General features: G+C 45.2%; 1 protein-coding gene across 2 annotated transcripts in view; it reads left to right on the plus strand.

Moving 5' to 3' along the window:
- The window catches only part of COA1 (cytochrome c oxidase assembly factor 1), a 52662-nt gene extending 37718 nt beyond the window's left edge, over nucleotides 1-14944 (plus strand). For both annotated transcript variants that reach the window (XM_048046406.2, XM_013192063.3), the window contains exons 2-5: nucleotides 6748-6851; nucleotides 9726-9877; nucleotides 11825-11901; nucleotides 14617-14944. In XM_048046406.2, coding sequence (XP_047902363.2) covers nucleotides 6758-6851; nucleotides 9726-9877; nucleotides 11825-11901; nucleotides 14617-14713 — 420 coding nt within the window. In that variant the 5' untranslated portion in view covers nucleotides 6748-6757 and the 3' untranslated portion in view covers nucleotides 14714-14944. The remainder of the gene's footprint in view (nucleotides 1-6747; nucleotides 6852-9725; nucleotides 9878-11824; nucleotides 11902-14616) is intronic.

The following is a 14944-nucleotide window of genomic DNA, read 5'->3' on the forward strand; positions in this document are numbered from 1 at the left end:
TTGCTGTTTCTTTATGAGATTTTTTTGTTTTAATGTGGCCCTTTGGAAGCTGTGCTGTGATGCAGGCTGTGGGGAGGTGCTGGTACAGAGTGGAGCAATCCTTTTGAACGTTGGATTGCAGCTCTGGTGACCTCACTCCCAGTGGCAGGGAAGCAAAGAAGCTGTCCTATAGTTTTCTCAGGAAAAAAACACTCACTGTTAAAAGCATAAACACCATCTTTTTTTCCCTCTCCTTTGGATGCAGGTTTTTCATTTACCCTACTTAGGAGTTCTTACTCTTAAACCTTTGCAATTCACCTTTAAAATACAAAGGTGAACATTCACACCTTCCTCCCACCTAGAGTATCCAATTCCAGAAACGTACAATTAGGGATGTTAATGACAGATTATTAGGCATTAACCTATAATGCTGTGCTCTAATAACAGCAAAAATGGGTCACACTGTAGGTATAATTATCTTGCTTCTCCAATAACATGCCCTAGTCATGCCCCTTTTCTGTGATATCCCTTGTCTTTCAGCAGAAAGCATAAGCAGCTGTATTTGTCTTTGAGGATGCTCTGGTAAGGGTTGCTGAACTGGCTGGCACATAAGCCTAGCCTTCCAAAATTCTTAAGAAACTATGATGTAGCATCATTGCAACTTGGGAGAAAAGCAGAAATGGTTTTGGCATCTGCCTCCATTATCTGTGGTTAGGAAGACAGAAACCATTTCATAGAGGGGATACTTAAGAAACTGGGCTGCAGCATCATTGTAGCTTGGGAGAAAAGCAAAAAGGATTCAGTCACCTGACTTCGTTATCATAGTTAGGAAGATGGAAACAATTTCACAGAGGGATAAGCTGCGTGATGGCAGGAGAAGGCTCCTCGGATCAACGGGAATGATAGTACTGCTGTTTCTGCCTGCACAGCACTGGGTGGTGCAATAGTCTGCAGGGGAAGAGAACAAGTAGAGGACTGAAGCTAGGCAGATAGGAGGAAAAGAAGTGTAGTGCAGGGGAACCATCTGAATGAGACTGTAGCACATGGGGAAGTAGATTGTGCCAGTGGAGTACAGAAGATATATAAGTACATTAAAATGTGCAAGTGGGAGTGCACAAGAGAGGAGAAAAAGGAAATGAAACTAAAATATCTATAGGCACCATGTTAGGCTTTGTAATAACTGAACAAGCCACCTGCATTGTAGTGTATGGCCCCAGGAGATGTGATACAACTGAAAGAAAAGGTGGCTGCTTGGAGTCCTTCCTTAATCACTCTATTGACCACTTTCACTTTCCTTGTTAATTAGGTAGCAGTGAATGCAGAAGAATAAACTTAGCACATCTCTCTGGCTTGCCAGTAATATTCTTCATACATACTGTTGTCCTTTCAAAGCATTTTAACCAGGATAAGTTGCATTTTTCTAGGAAACAGTCCACCTGGAGACCCCTGAGGGCACCATTTCAAATCTGGCCGATAGGGATGTTTTACCTCCCTAAGTATCAAAATATGCCTTTTTTTGTGCAGCTGGAGAAGAACAAATGAGAAAAAAAGCATTACAACTACTTTCGGTTTGACTCTGAATTAAGCAAATTTCTTTTCTACAGGTTGCTGAGCTTTTGATGAAGGCAGATAGTATATGCAAAGTCTTCAGCATTTCTGAACATGCTGGAAGGGGGCACAACTTGTGTTGTTATTTCTTGGAAATGTGGTAACTAGTATGTTGAGACTATTTCCTTGAAAAAGGGGAAAATAACACACTGAAATGGCTATCCTGTCAAAATAGCTTCTGCTGTACTTACCTCTCTTTGGTGACAGTACCAATGATGCAGGTATTTTCTAGACAGTAAATGTCAACAAGCTGTCTCTAAAATTTTGTCCTGGCATGTTCTTAGTGTAGAAATTGGCTCAGACCCAGATGCCTTATGGATCTGGGGAGATCAATGGATGGGTTGTATTTATCCATCTGAGCTAGCCAAATAGCAAGAATGTGAGATGCAAGCGTGTGCTTGTGTGTGGTTTCCCTGACGTTACCCTCACCTCCTGTGACTGCTGTGACTACCTGGGTGGTTTTCACAAAAGCTGAAGCTGAGGCCGACTCAATTCCCACCAGCCTCAGTTGCAGAGGGGTTTTTGGAGGCTCCAAGGGCAATAGTTCCAGCCTTGAATTTAGATGCTCAGGTCCAAGCTTAGGCCACTTGATAAGTTTTAATGTAATTTAATGATAGTCTTTTGCCACACATATTTAGCATGTCAAGCTGACACCTCAGGACTGCAGTGGTTTAGTGGTTTAAAGGCTCCAGTTGCATGTATTAGTGGCCTGTCAGTGTATTGTCTTGGCCAGGAAGGTAGTCAGTGGCCCAAACTGAGGTAACCGGCAGTGATCACAGTAAGCTTGCATAGGTCAAGTAGCTTCTCTCTGAATTCACAGCAATATTATTGTTTACTGTTTGGACTGTGATAGCACCTAGAAGCCAGAGGTGCTGGTGGTGCCAGGAGGAGGAGGAGGTGCCTTTCCCAAAGAACCTGCAGCCCCAGCTTCCCCACTCCAGTCAGAGGCAAGTCAAATGAATGGTTGTAGCTTTGTGAAAATGCTCTTAGCTTCACTGCTCCCCTGCCTTTGGTGGAGGTGCCTGAGACCAACCTCTAGCACCAGTGGAAAAATAATGACCTACATGAATTGCAGAGACCAGAACAGAAGATCTGAATTTACTGAAATTAGGGAGAATCTCTTAAGTCCAGCCTATTTTTAGAAGATCCTCTATGGAGAAAACAAAGTCTAATTAAAAACAGACTTTATTGTTGCAGTAACCCACCATTTCACATGTAACCCTGGGAGTCTTCCACCTCTCTGGGTTTGTTAAATCTCATTGTTAACTCTCTGCATCCTGCTTAACTTCAAAGTCATATCTGAATATTACCTTTTCCACCAGATCTTACTATTTTTAAGGCATGAAATGAACATTGCCCTTATTAGGCAGTTCTGCTCCTTAATACTTATTTTTAGAGAATGTCACTTAAAATGATTTAATGTCTCTTCTTTTGGTAACTGTAGGCTTGGTGTTTTTACATGTGCTAATCTCCACTTAATCTTGAAGAGCATGAGGGAAAAGATCTTTTCGCAGAACAGTGTAGTTTGGAAATTGTGCTTTTTTAATTACCAGTTGTGAAGAAATATGCTTTTCCACAAGTTGACTTGCATACTTTTTAGTGGTATAACAGGTTCTGAGGAGAGATCTCTGTCACAGATAGCAATTTGAGCCTCCCTCATTAGGATGCAATTGCATATTGTATTTATAAGAGTCCCCTAAATGCATTGTCTTACAATTACTCCCTTTGTGGCAAATGAAGTCTAGGGTTTTTTTTTTTCCTTTCTCTTTAATACCCTCTGTGCTTTGCAAGCTGTAAGTAATTTTCAGAAAGTCTCGGGACACGAGGCAAGTCTCTCAGCACGTCTCAGCTTCCCTTCTCTAACGTGCCACCTCTGTGGCATTTCAGCCATGCAGCCGATGGGAGCAACAAGCAGTCGGCCAGAGGGCAGGGATCCTAATGATGAATCCTCACAGGCAACAATTCCATACTATGATTTGGTCTTCCACAGGGTGACACCATTAGTATCTCCTGTGTCGTCACCCAAAAGTCATCAGCAGCTGCATGCTGAGGATGTTCAAGGATTTGAACACAACACTCGGACATCTGTCCCACGAGGGACCGTGATGGTAATGAAATGGAATGGCAGCCCCCTGTGAGGGACCCACCAGGCTCCAAGGGCACCTGTGTCCTTGCTTTTGGAAGCTAGCAGGCAATCATGGGATTAAAGAGAAGGTTTACAAGGTCTTCGGAGACTTGTTAAAATGCATAGCTCTCTGACCCTTCTCCTACAACGTGCTGCCCTAGGACTAGGTCAGGAGAAGAGCTGAGAAACGAGTGGGAGGAGAGTGTAGAAGGCTAGCCTGGAGATGGGTAAGCCTGGCTGGTTGGCTTCCCGGCGTGACAGAAAGCAAGCAATGGAGGTATTCTCCCTGCTAGAGCAGCAAGGACCTCTGCAGAGCTGGTGCGGATAGGTGACTAATGCCTTCCAGGCGCTGGGTGACTCAGGCGCCCCAGTCCCAGCCCCAGTCCTCCGCAGCCCTGCCTCGCTGGGGCTTGCGACGGGCGATGGCTGTGGGCAGGGGAGGCACGCAGGGCAGCAGCGCCTGCCAGCCTTGACATTTCTCGGCTGCCAGACCACATTCCTGGATGGCACCATCTTGACATGCCATCCTCGGGGCACCTGCAGCCGTTGACCCTCTCGCAACACCGTGGTTTGTGCCTGTGCTGGCTGGGGCCTGGTGGACCGGGATGCAGCGCGAGTAGAGGCGGCGGTGAGAACCGGCACGAGCACGTGGTTGCGTGGCAAGAAGTTCCTCTTCCGTTCCATCTTGCTTGTTCGGGTGCAGCCAGACCGTGAGACTGAACAAACCTCAAACCTGCTGACAGCAAATTGCAGATTCTCTGATTTCAGCCCTTTGTTAGGCAGGTCCCTTCAGCCTCGGTCAAAACCTCCTTGCTGGTGCAAGAGCTCCAGGTCCTTCCACTTCTACTCAGCAAACAGTTGGCAGCACCCCCTGGGCCCAGACATTTGTGTTCAATTACCTTGAATTTCATCACAGAAAGCAAATTTTGCCTGGCAGTTTCAGGCCGCAACTTTGAAAGGGGCAAAACAAATGCCTCGGGTCACAGCCTGTTATATCTGATCAGCTCTCCAGATTTACGACCTTTTTTCCTGTTATGTGGTGTTGGCACCGGGCATGTTCCTCGCTTTATTCTGCGTCCAGCAGAACAATCAGCGTAACAGGCTGCTGAGAACAACAGTGGTCAGCACACCAAGCTGGGTATGTCCTGCTCCTTGCAGGACACATCTTACAGGAAACTCAGATATTAATCAGACTGTGCAGTTTGAGGGGGAAAAAAAATGCTGTAAATTGCGATCGAAGGAAAGTTGAAAACACAAGCCAGCAGGCAAAAAGCTCTTGATGTCCTTGTGAGTTGACTGTCACCATTTCTCTGTAAAAACACACTATTACTTCCTCTGCTGCAACTTCTCACACTGCTCAAGTTCCTCAGGGGAAGTGAAGAAGAAAACCCAGCAGAGAAGCAGATCAGGAGGGACATAGATGATGCGGTTGTGCAAGTGGTATGACTTGGGGATTTCAGGCGTAAAACAGCCATAACATTCATGTATTATCTGGGTTGCTATCAGTGCTAGCTATCAACAAATTTTCAGTAAAATAAGCTGTAAACATGAACATTAAGACCTCTTAAAACCCAGTGAACTAGTTAAAAATAAAAGCCTTCCAATAAGAAATAACATGCCTTACAATTGAATGCTAGTGCCCATCAGTCAGTAGATGAAGCTTATTACTGGGTTATAATCTTGTTTTCCCTCCAGCTAGAGCATGCAAAAGATGGTGTATGGGCATCTCAGCAGAGGCAAGCTGAGGGAGGTTGCCAGTATCACACCGACCCAGCACCTGACATTCTCCTCTCCACCCTCTCTAAACTGTGGTTGTCAGCTGAGCCATACCTGACTAATGCATACCTGAGGGATGCTAGAGGTGATTTTCACAACAGGACTCAAATGGCCTTGCCTAGGTCATATTTCCGTAACTGGTTTTGTGCTTCAGTTTGCTGAGCAGCTCTCACTAAGCATAACACTTAACGTCCCACGCCGTGGCAGCAGGACTTAGGTGTGAAGCCTTTGGGCTTAGAAATCCCCACGGCTTTCCCCACATACTCAGATGTCTATGTTCCTGCATCAGAAAGGGCAGGCTTTAGTTAATCTTTCGATTGTTTAAATCGCTGTTAAGGCTATTCCTCCCTGTCATCCCAGCTGGCAGGGAAGCACGAGCATGAGCTGATGCTCAGACACTTGGTCAAGCCCTATCCTGCCCCAGCCAGGCCTGAAGCAACGTGCTGCTCTCCTGTGACAACTTCACTCAGCTCTTACCGCCCTGCTGTGGGCAGGAGCATTAGATCAGGCTCGTTAGGCTTTATGGTCTCACTTTACCCAAACCACGGAAGACTGGTAGATTGACTTTCTTGGAGGTATTCCTCGCTCTGCTGTGCCCTTCATTCAGATGCTGTGACTGGGGCTCATGAAAAGGACAGGCTGGTGGCAAGCAGGGGGGTGCAGGAAGGAAGAAAAATAGGCCTGCAAGAACCTTCCTGTTTACCCCATGGCTTAGGAAAAAAAAAAAAGAACAGAAAAGAAAAAGCAGAATACACGTACCCTAGCTACATTATCTTCACTGGCATAGGGCTAGCTTGGCCTGGCAGCTTAAGACTTGAGGCCAAATTTGCCCCTGCCACAAGCGTGTTTACTTTAGAAGAGTTTACTCGAGAGAGAAATCTGGCCCCTCAAGTCTGAATACTTGCACTGTGCTAGCGAGCGTGCATGGGAAGCGTGAGAACAATGCGCCGGGTCTCTGGCTCCCCGCCACACTGGGGAGGTCATTTTCTTCTCGGCAATTAGTGAAGTGGTGGCATCGCTAAAAGGAGTGAATAAACACATTCAGCCCTGCTCGGTCCCCGCTTTGCTCTGTTCTCACCGTGATTCCTTCTGGGTGTGCTGTGGGGCCCCTGTGAGAGCGAGCCCGGTCGCTGTGTGCAGCACTTTCATTCAGGCCCGCTTGGCTGGGCGGTCGGAAGGGGCTTTTGGAAGAGAGAAGGGGGGAAATAACCCTTTAGTTTGCTTCTTTTACAACAAATGTCTGTTCTTTTTCTTTTCAGGGGGGAAAAGATGCCAGCTTCTCTAAGAAAACTGCGGCAAATGGCTATTTTTATGGGAGTGTTCAGCGGTGGGGGATGTGTGGTGATGTATAATCTTATGCAAAGTAAGTCTTGGTGCTGTTAGCAACCTTATTTCTCCTCTGCCCCTTTCATTTGCTTTTGTGTAGTGGGAAAAATAGCAGTGTGTAAGGTCTGAAAAGCACATGAAGTTAAGGGGAGTGTGGCTGAAACTTCTGGGTTCTGCCTCTGCTTTATTTAATCCCAGGGCTGATTCTCTCTCTAAAGCGCTGCTGCAGCCACTTCCAAAGGTGGGTGTTACACAGAGGGCAGACTGCTGTGGTCACTAGAATTTCTGGGAGGTTTCTTGGGGGCTAAGGTGAAACGAAAGCTGAGGCAGTAATGTACGTTTCATTCCTTATTGAGATTTTACAACTGGGCAGGAAAGAGAGAACTACTTAAAGGAGGGTCTGTGAGAATGTCCTCAAGTCTAGCAGTTTTTATCAGTAAATCTTGTGGTGCTGGCCCATAAACACAACAACCTGTGAGGTGCTGAAGATTTTATTAATTTCTCCTGAAGACTATGACCTTAACCGTGATCAACATTAAGAAGAGAAAGGAGAGAAAAGCTAGGCAGCTAACATTGCTGTTCACAGACAGACCTAACAGCCACACGTCTTTGGCTGAGAATTCAAATTGTTAGTTCGAGTGATAGAATTATTTTTAAAATTATTTCTAGATATTTAGCATCAGAAAAGAAATAGGATTTGCCTATCTGGAGGTCCTACAGGCTTCTTGACCCTATCCCTCTCCCTTGCTGGTACTACCACATGATATTGCTTTTACCTACCCTTATATCAGAGGATGCTGCCAGAAATGTGTAGCCAAGCCTGTTCCTCAAGCCCTGAGATAAGTTGTGAAACCTCCCCTTCATTTTACACGTATTAATAACAAATCAGACAAGACTGGAAAGCAGGCTTTAATTTTAGTCAGCTCGTGCCCTCGAGCTCAGGAGTATATGACAGATATATGATCCTCTTATGCTTTAAAATATTGAATCTGGCTTTAACAAGGACATTAGCATTTTTTAATTTTCAGCTTCAGCATTGCTATCTGGAAATCTCTGAAAAAACCTCTCCCCTGTGCTGCTGAAAGTAAAACAGCTCGTTGCCTGCATCACTGAGCCATGTAATCAAATGGCTCAACACGGTGGCTACTTCTTGGTTTGCTGCAGTAGTGATGGCCCCTGAGCACGTCTGTGATTACTCAGTGACAGGCCAACTGGGCTGTTGAAAGGACACTTTCTACTGGTGGGTATGTCATTCTGTAACCTCCAAAAGACAGGGAAGCCAAACTGGGAACCTTCCTCCCTTTGTCCACACTTGGGGCCATCCCAGTTCCTTCTGCCTAGTGTACTGAACTGGCTCTGAGGGAGCAAGCAGTTACCATAGCGGTGGGAGCAGGGGGAAGAGGGGTGCTTCCCTCCCCTTCCTTCAGGCTGAAATAGTTTGCATGCACGTGTTCTCTTTGAAAGCTTGTACAAACATTCAGGTAATCATATTTCTACTCTCTGTCTTCGCCTCCACTCCCTCCCTTACGGGAGCAGTCTCCCTGGCCAACCCCAGCATGCTTTCGGCTTTCCTGCTGCAAACAGGCTGACAAACAGATCGGTTGGGCCTTTTGCATTTGCTACTCGAGGTGAGATGCTGCTGGAATGCCTGAGCTAGGGGCACTGGGAAACTCAAACCATTTTCCCCTCCAACCTGGAGGCTAAGTACAACGTACTTTTGACACGGGATGGGTGGCTGCTTGCCACTGTCAGTAGACATGAAAGGGTCAGCATGCTGGGGCCCCGTTTGCTCCTGAGGATGGCCCAAGAGGACAAGAGGGCCTGGCCAATGCAGGCTGCAGGCCAGCAGAGCTCTTTCTGTGCCAACTAGATGCTGTCTGCTTGCAGGGGATGCCTCTAGTTAGGGAGAGTGGGCAGTATCCCTCAGCCTCATGCTCCGAGAGTAATACCAACTGGCAAAAGACCAGGAAACAACCATACACCTTATTTTAAACTCTTTGGAAGGCAAGAACAAAGTTACCAAAGTAGGATTTTAATACGTGCACACCCTTAGCTTGACACTGTCCTTCTTGATGTCAGCAGAATGAAGTTAGGCTGGCATGAAGCATGTCTAGAAATCTCATCTGGCAAGCCATAAGATGTTTTTAGCCAAATCTCCACCTCCATAGGAAGGTCGGCACGTTTCCAGCCTCACAGTTCTGCATTGTGCAGTGGTCACCAATGGACAGCATTTCCTAGCTGTACAGAGCAGCCAGGCACTGATAAATAGCAATTTACCACAATTGTCCTCCATACGCCAGCACTGCGGCATACAGTCTGCTGTGCTATTGTTGCTGGTTGACCATTAAATTTAATGGCACTTCCTTGTGTCTCCGTTTTAATATATCCTTCAGGAGAGTCACAGCCTCATGGCTGCCACTTGAAAAGCTATATCAAAACCACAGCAAGAGCTTCACAGCAACAGCAGCTGTTGCTGTCCCACATCAGTGTCTGTGGAATAAATATTCTCTATTCTTATTTTCTGTACCTCCTTTAAGAAGATTGAGTCACATTCAGAACATTTGCAAATATTCATCCTTATGCCTCTTTTCCTTCTTTTTTTTTTTCCCTCTTTTACAAAATATCCAAACATACGGGCTCTCAGTCATAAGCTGAACTGTACATCAGTATGGAACAGGCTATATGCAGAGCCCTTTTCACTTAAATGTACTGAGTAATGTTGCAGCTCAACACTGCTTCTTTGACACAAGGGCTCATTTCCTCCTTTAGCCAGATTTCTCCTAACAAGTAGTTTTGAACTGTTTTTCAGGGAGAGTGTAGGGGTCTAGAGGAAGTATCTTTTTTTTAAAAAAAAATATATCTTTAGATATTAAGTAGACAGTCTCCTCATTATCCTGTTTCTCTTATCTAGAAGGTTTTGCCAGGACCCAGTATTATCAGCAGGGTTTGGAGCAACTCAACAAAAGTCCTGCTGCCCTGGAAGCCCTGGGTGCTCCCCCTCTAAAGGTTCACAACATCCGACTGACAGATGGGAGTAACCGTGTGGACACAGAAAGAGCACAGGTAATGCTGGGGAGATTGTGTCACAGCTTCCTGGGGTGTCAGCACAGGTGAAAAGAGATCGACACTAGGGTTTTCAGCAGGTCACAAGTGACCTGGGAGCAGAAGCCCCACGGCAAGGCAGTAGGATGGGATGCCAGTTGATTTGGAGAAGGAACAGACTTCCAGGCATAAATCTGTTGCTCTAACAAGAACTAGAAACAGCAAGAATGGCATCTGCATTTTGTGCTGTATGGGCGCATCACAGAACGATAGAGGACCTTCCAAGTTAGTGAATCCCCCTCCTACTGTAAGCCACAAAACAATTTTCAGAAGCATATCAAGCTCCAGCTTTAAAATAGCTGTTGCCTCCCTTCCCCCCAGGTATGTTCCATGTTAGTTTTTAAAGCTTTGTTCAGGAGAGGGTTTTACAGCCACTCACGAGGTGTGCTGTGGAGCTACAGCACAAATGACGTGTTTTTTAAAGCACCAGTAAGTCTTTGCCATGGAGGAGGACTGCCTGGCATGGGGCTGAGCACTCACATTACATAGTCGCCAGAGAATGCAGCACTGGGTGCTGACTGTTGCACAAGGCTGACTTGCATCACCCCAGGGTTGGGCTGAGGCAAACCTCACAAATACAAGTCAACTTCCTCTCTGGGTCTGGCTGTCTGAAAAGGACTTTACATCTGTGTTTTTACCCAGAGACTTAAAGTCCTTAAGAACAGGACTGTCTGTTCTTCCTTGTTTTTGCTAGTGACCCAGGACATCCTTAGAGATCTCTTCAGGCAACTCGCTGAGGGATTGTGTCACTTTTGAATCATTTTGTTCCTTATGATTATTCTATTTTTGAGACCTAGGGACTAGACAAGGACAGTAAAGAATGTGCCAGATATTGCAGGTGAAGGAGCGGGGGCTGTCAGGGCAAGAAAACCAACCTTTAACCAACTCACATAAAATTGCAGTTCCCATCTTACTCCAGCCAGGTTTCACCTACGTAATACCCTAGGCCAAAATGTTTCCCAGGTTTTAGAGATTTTACCAGGCAACTTACCTTAGGCCAAAAATATGGGAAAAATGCACAACCTCGTGTGCTGATTGAAGAAAAAGAAGAGAACTTTTCCCACTAATATTTTCCTATGTCACCTTTTAAGAATGATAGTCGCTTGAGTGACTCAGAGTGAAATCAAAACCCTGCCTTCTGCCAGACCTCACCCCAGACGTAAGCCACCAACTTTCTTTTCCACTTTTTCATGCTCTCAGTCACAGTGAGCATTCGTGTTTTCATGAAATAAACTAGTTAATCATCATAGAGAAATTTACCTACTCCACAACATTCCTACCTCCTACCTACTGGTCCCGTTTGAGAACTCCTGGCATTTTCCATTTGTGGCTCCAGTACAACCAGCAAGCACTACACCTGAAACATTTCTTTTATTCAAATATTAGAGTGAGCGCAGTTAGCTAAGACCTGCAGCACTGAGCACAGCTTTGTTTATTAACTACCCTGAACGGTAGAATTTGTGGCACCGACAAAATAATTGAATGTCTTATTACCTTGATGCATCTTAATGGGCTGACTGATCTGTAGATAGTCAATCTACGGGCTTGTTATGGTTATGGGAAGCTCGAGCATAATGCAGGTCACCTCTGGATCACTATGCATTCTGGTGAGGAAAGGTGTTTGCTCATAAATATTTCAGAGAGTGAGTGGTTTTCCCTGGGGGCTGCAGCTGTAACACAGTGCATTCTTTCAGCAGAGATTAATGTATGGCAGAACAGGCATACTTGTATAGCCATGTACACGTTAGCCATTAGAGAAGCTTAGTGAAACTTTTGAAATACGTTTAAAAAACAAAATGAGAGTTTAAGTTAAAAGGGAGGTAGGTTGCTGCTCTGACTGTAAAAGGAGTAAATTTCCATTTCAGTAACACGCTTCATTGAATCTCTAACATACTTTTACATCTGCAGATAAAGTTACCCGTATCTGGAACAAAATCAGCGGGGTACCTCTACATTGACTCAGAAATGGACCACTCCCGTCAATGGTGTGTACTGGGGGAAGTACTGGGAGAAATATAGAGATGCGGAGACAGAAGTGGTAGGAGAAAACAGTGGACCAGGATAATTGGTTTAGTCATTGTGTTGATCATGCATGCAAAGGAAGAGGAAATTCATGTCTGAAGATCTTGTGAAAGGTTGTTACCATCATTACGACAAAAATGTAAATTAGTTGAGAAACAGATTGAATACATCCCTATGAAGACAAGTGTAAGAACAACATGAGCCATTCATTTGGGTGAAATGTGTTCTACAAACTATAACTCAGTATACAGATAGATACTGTGAGCCAAGGTAGCATCTTGTTCCCTCTCACCCCTCCTCCCCAAGGAGATGTTGAGGCAGTTGAGTGGCGGGCCCAGCTTTATTATTAGGTATTGCACTAGGGGAGTTATCTTGCATGTTATATCAGAGCATATCAAGGTAAGCTAAAAAATCATGCAGTTTTTTCCAAATTATATAATAAATATGGTCCTTATAGTTAAAAAGAAGTGCTAGAACAGATATGTTGCAGTAGAAGCATGCTCTGACTCCACATCACATAGCAGTATTACATTTTTGTAGTACTGAAGCCTGAAAATCTCCCTTTTCAAGGTGAAACAGATTTCTAGAACTGAGTATTACTACAGGAATTCAAAGTTCATCTTCCACAGCAAAAGAAGAAATTTTATTAGATGAAAATCTCCTCACATGCATTTATTCTTCGAGTTTGTTAGACACTTCTGATAGCTGTATTTAGAAATCCAGAGCTGCAACATTTTTGCTCAGTTCCCACAAGCCATATGGTATTGTTGTCTTTTCATAATTAGATAAGCACAACTTACTGGATTTCTGTTCAGAATAACTATGGGAAGCAAGGTTTAAAAGCATGGGAGGAAGACACTATACTGGGACTTCAGAGATTTGGGGCCAGACCTCCTTCCTAGTTACCAAAGATACCCCCAGAGGTCCTCGGGCATCTTTTGTGCCCACCTGTGCTTTTCTGGGGATCTGCACCCTGACAAGCTCACTCCTCACTATCCCCTCCTCACAGATGGAAGGAAATAACAGTTCCTCCCTATTTCACAGAGCTAATGTGAGGATAATTGAAGATTGAAAGATGTTACAGTATATAACTATATAGATGTATATGTACATCTAATGTATATAGAATACAGTAGTAGGCGAAACGCGTACGGATCTATCAGTGTTTTATATTAAAGCGAGCTCTTTGCACATTTCCACCTGCAAGTTGAAAAAAAGAAAAGAATGCATTTTCTGCAAAGTGATTTGTGGCAGACAAATCTGTCAAACGCAACTGTCACAGCTTACGTATGGGGCCTACACACAGATCTGCTTGGGGCTTGACAGTACTTTGTGTCCTTGCACCTGGCTGGGAATTAAAAGCAAAATCATTTGTTCTTGTCTGCTCCACAAAGAAGAGTTCCTGAAATCCCTGGGAGGAATAGCAAATGTCTAAGTGGGCCATGCTCCTGTGGTCCTGCGCAGCAGGCGCACAGGCATTTGCAGCGGAGACCCAAGAGGCAATGTCAAATGGCGTGAAATGACACTGGGAGGCGAGCTCCAAAGCCACTTAAATGCTTTAGACTATGAGTGGACAGTCTGTCCGTCAGTTTTTTTAATTTTATTTTATTTTTTAAAAAGCCAACTGAAAAAAAGAAAAATGAGCTGGTTTGAACCTGGAAGAAGGAGCATTCGCTCAGAGGCAGGCAGTGCAGGGACATGGAGGGTGCAGAGCTCCCTGCCCAGAGGCGACAGAGGCCCAGGGGCTGGTGGACAGACCGCAAGCGAGGCACCAGTCCTGACAAGTGCCACTTGCAGGCTTCTGCCCTGAAGTGAGCAGAGAAGATCCGAGACCCCAGGCTATGCCGACGGGAGCAGCTTCTGCAAGCCCTGTGCTTGCTGACCATCAGCAAGCGAGGTAGTTATTCTTTGTGGGTCAGATCAAGCCAGAGGGCTGGCAAGCGAAGAGCCTTGCTGTAGATTCATCGCACAGAGGTGCAGGAGTCTAATTACCTAATTGTATGTACTCAGCACTGACTCCAGTAAGAGCAGAGCTGGGTGCCTGCCAGGAGCTTTAAAAATCCTATCGTAGTGTGCTGAAATAATAGTCCTTCCCAGCTGGAGAACCAGCACGAGCTGGCTCACAGAAGTGGTTTTGGAGCAGAGCTTTGAGGAAGCAAAAGACTCCCCCTCTGCATCCAACAAACGCAGTTTTTCTTCTCCTTTGAGTAACCACTACCGTACCCTGTCAGTTTTTCAGCAACCACATTGAGCGATCACACAGTGTTCAAACTCTCCCAAGCTAGGATAATTCCTTAGCAACACAGCCTGGCTCCAAGGCTGGAGAGGAGCGAAGCAAGGAATGCACCGACAGGATGAAGAGGAAGAAAGGCGTGGGGTCGGCAGGGAGAGAGGAATGACCTAGCTAAAAATAGCTGCCAGGATTTTATTCAGGTTGCAACAAATAGGAGCACCTATCCCAGAGCTTTAAATCTGGGCTGTGCTACTCCATTAGGGAAAAAAGCTTTCAGAAACCGGCACTTGCAAATAAAGCTTTAAAATAATTAAGAGAATATTTTTCTTAAGAGCAATGAACGCATGGAATGATTTGTTTCTCCATGCCAGCTGTTTTTACATCAATATTACTGCTAGATTAAAAGTGATTGAAGCTAGTTAAAAGCTCTTTTGGTTTGTGTCAGCTGGTGCCTTCAGGATGTCACCTTGAAACTCCGGGATGGGCAGAATATTTCACTCTACCATTCCCCTGTGAAAAGCATCAGTGTGCAAGGAGGCTAATGGTCCAAGGCAGCTGCTTCTCCACCTCCTACTGAACCGAAGGAGCCATTAATTGATTGCATCATGCTGTGTACAGGGATGCACGCCGGTGTTGCAGAGGACAATGTCACTGAAGTGGATGCTCCGAAGACAGTTTTGTCTCCAACATTGACCTGTGTTATTAATGTCATGATTGTGTGTTCAGCAAAAGCCTCAAATAAAGATATTGCAGCAAGAGTTGCTGTTCCAAAG

Source organism: Anser cygnoides, chromosome 2 (genome assembly GCF_040182565.1).
Source record: "Anser cygnoides isolate HZ-2024a breed goose chromosome 2, Taihu_goose_T2T_genome, whole genome shotgun sequence".
Lineage (NCBI taxonomy): Eukaryota > Metazoa > Chordata > Aves > Anseriformes > Anatidae > Anser > Anser cygnoides.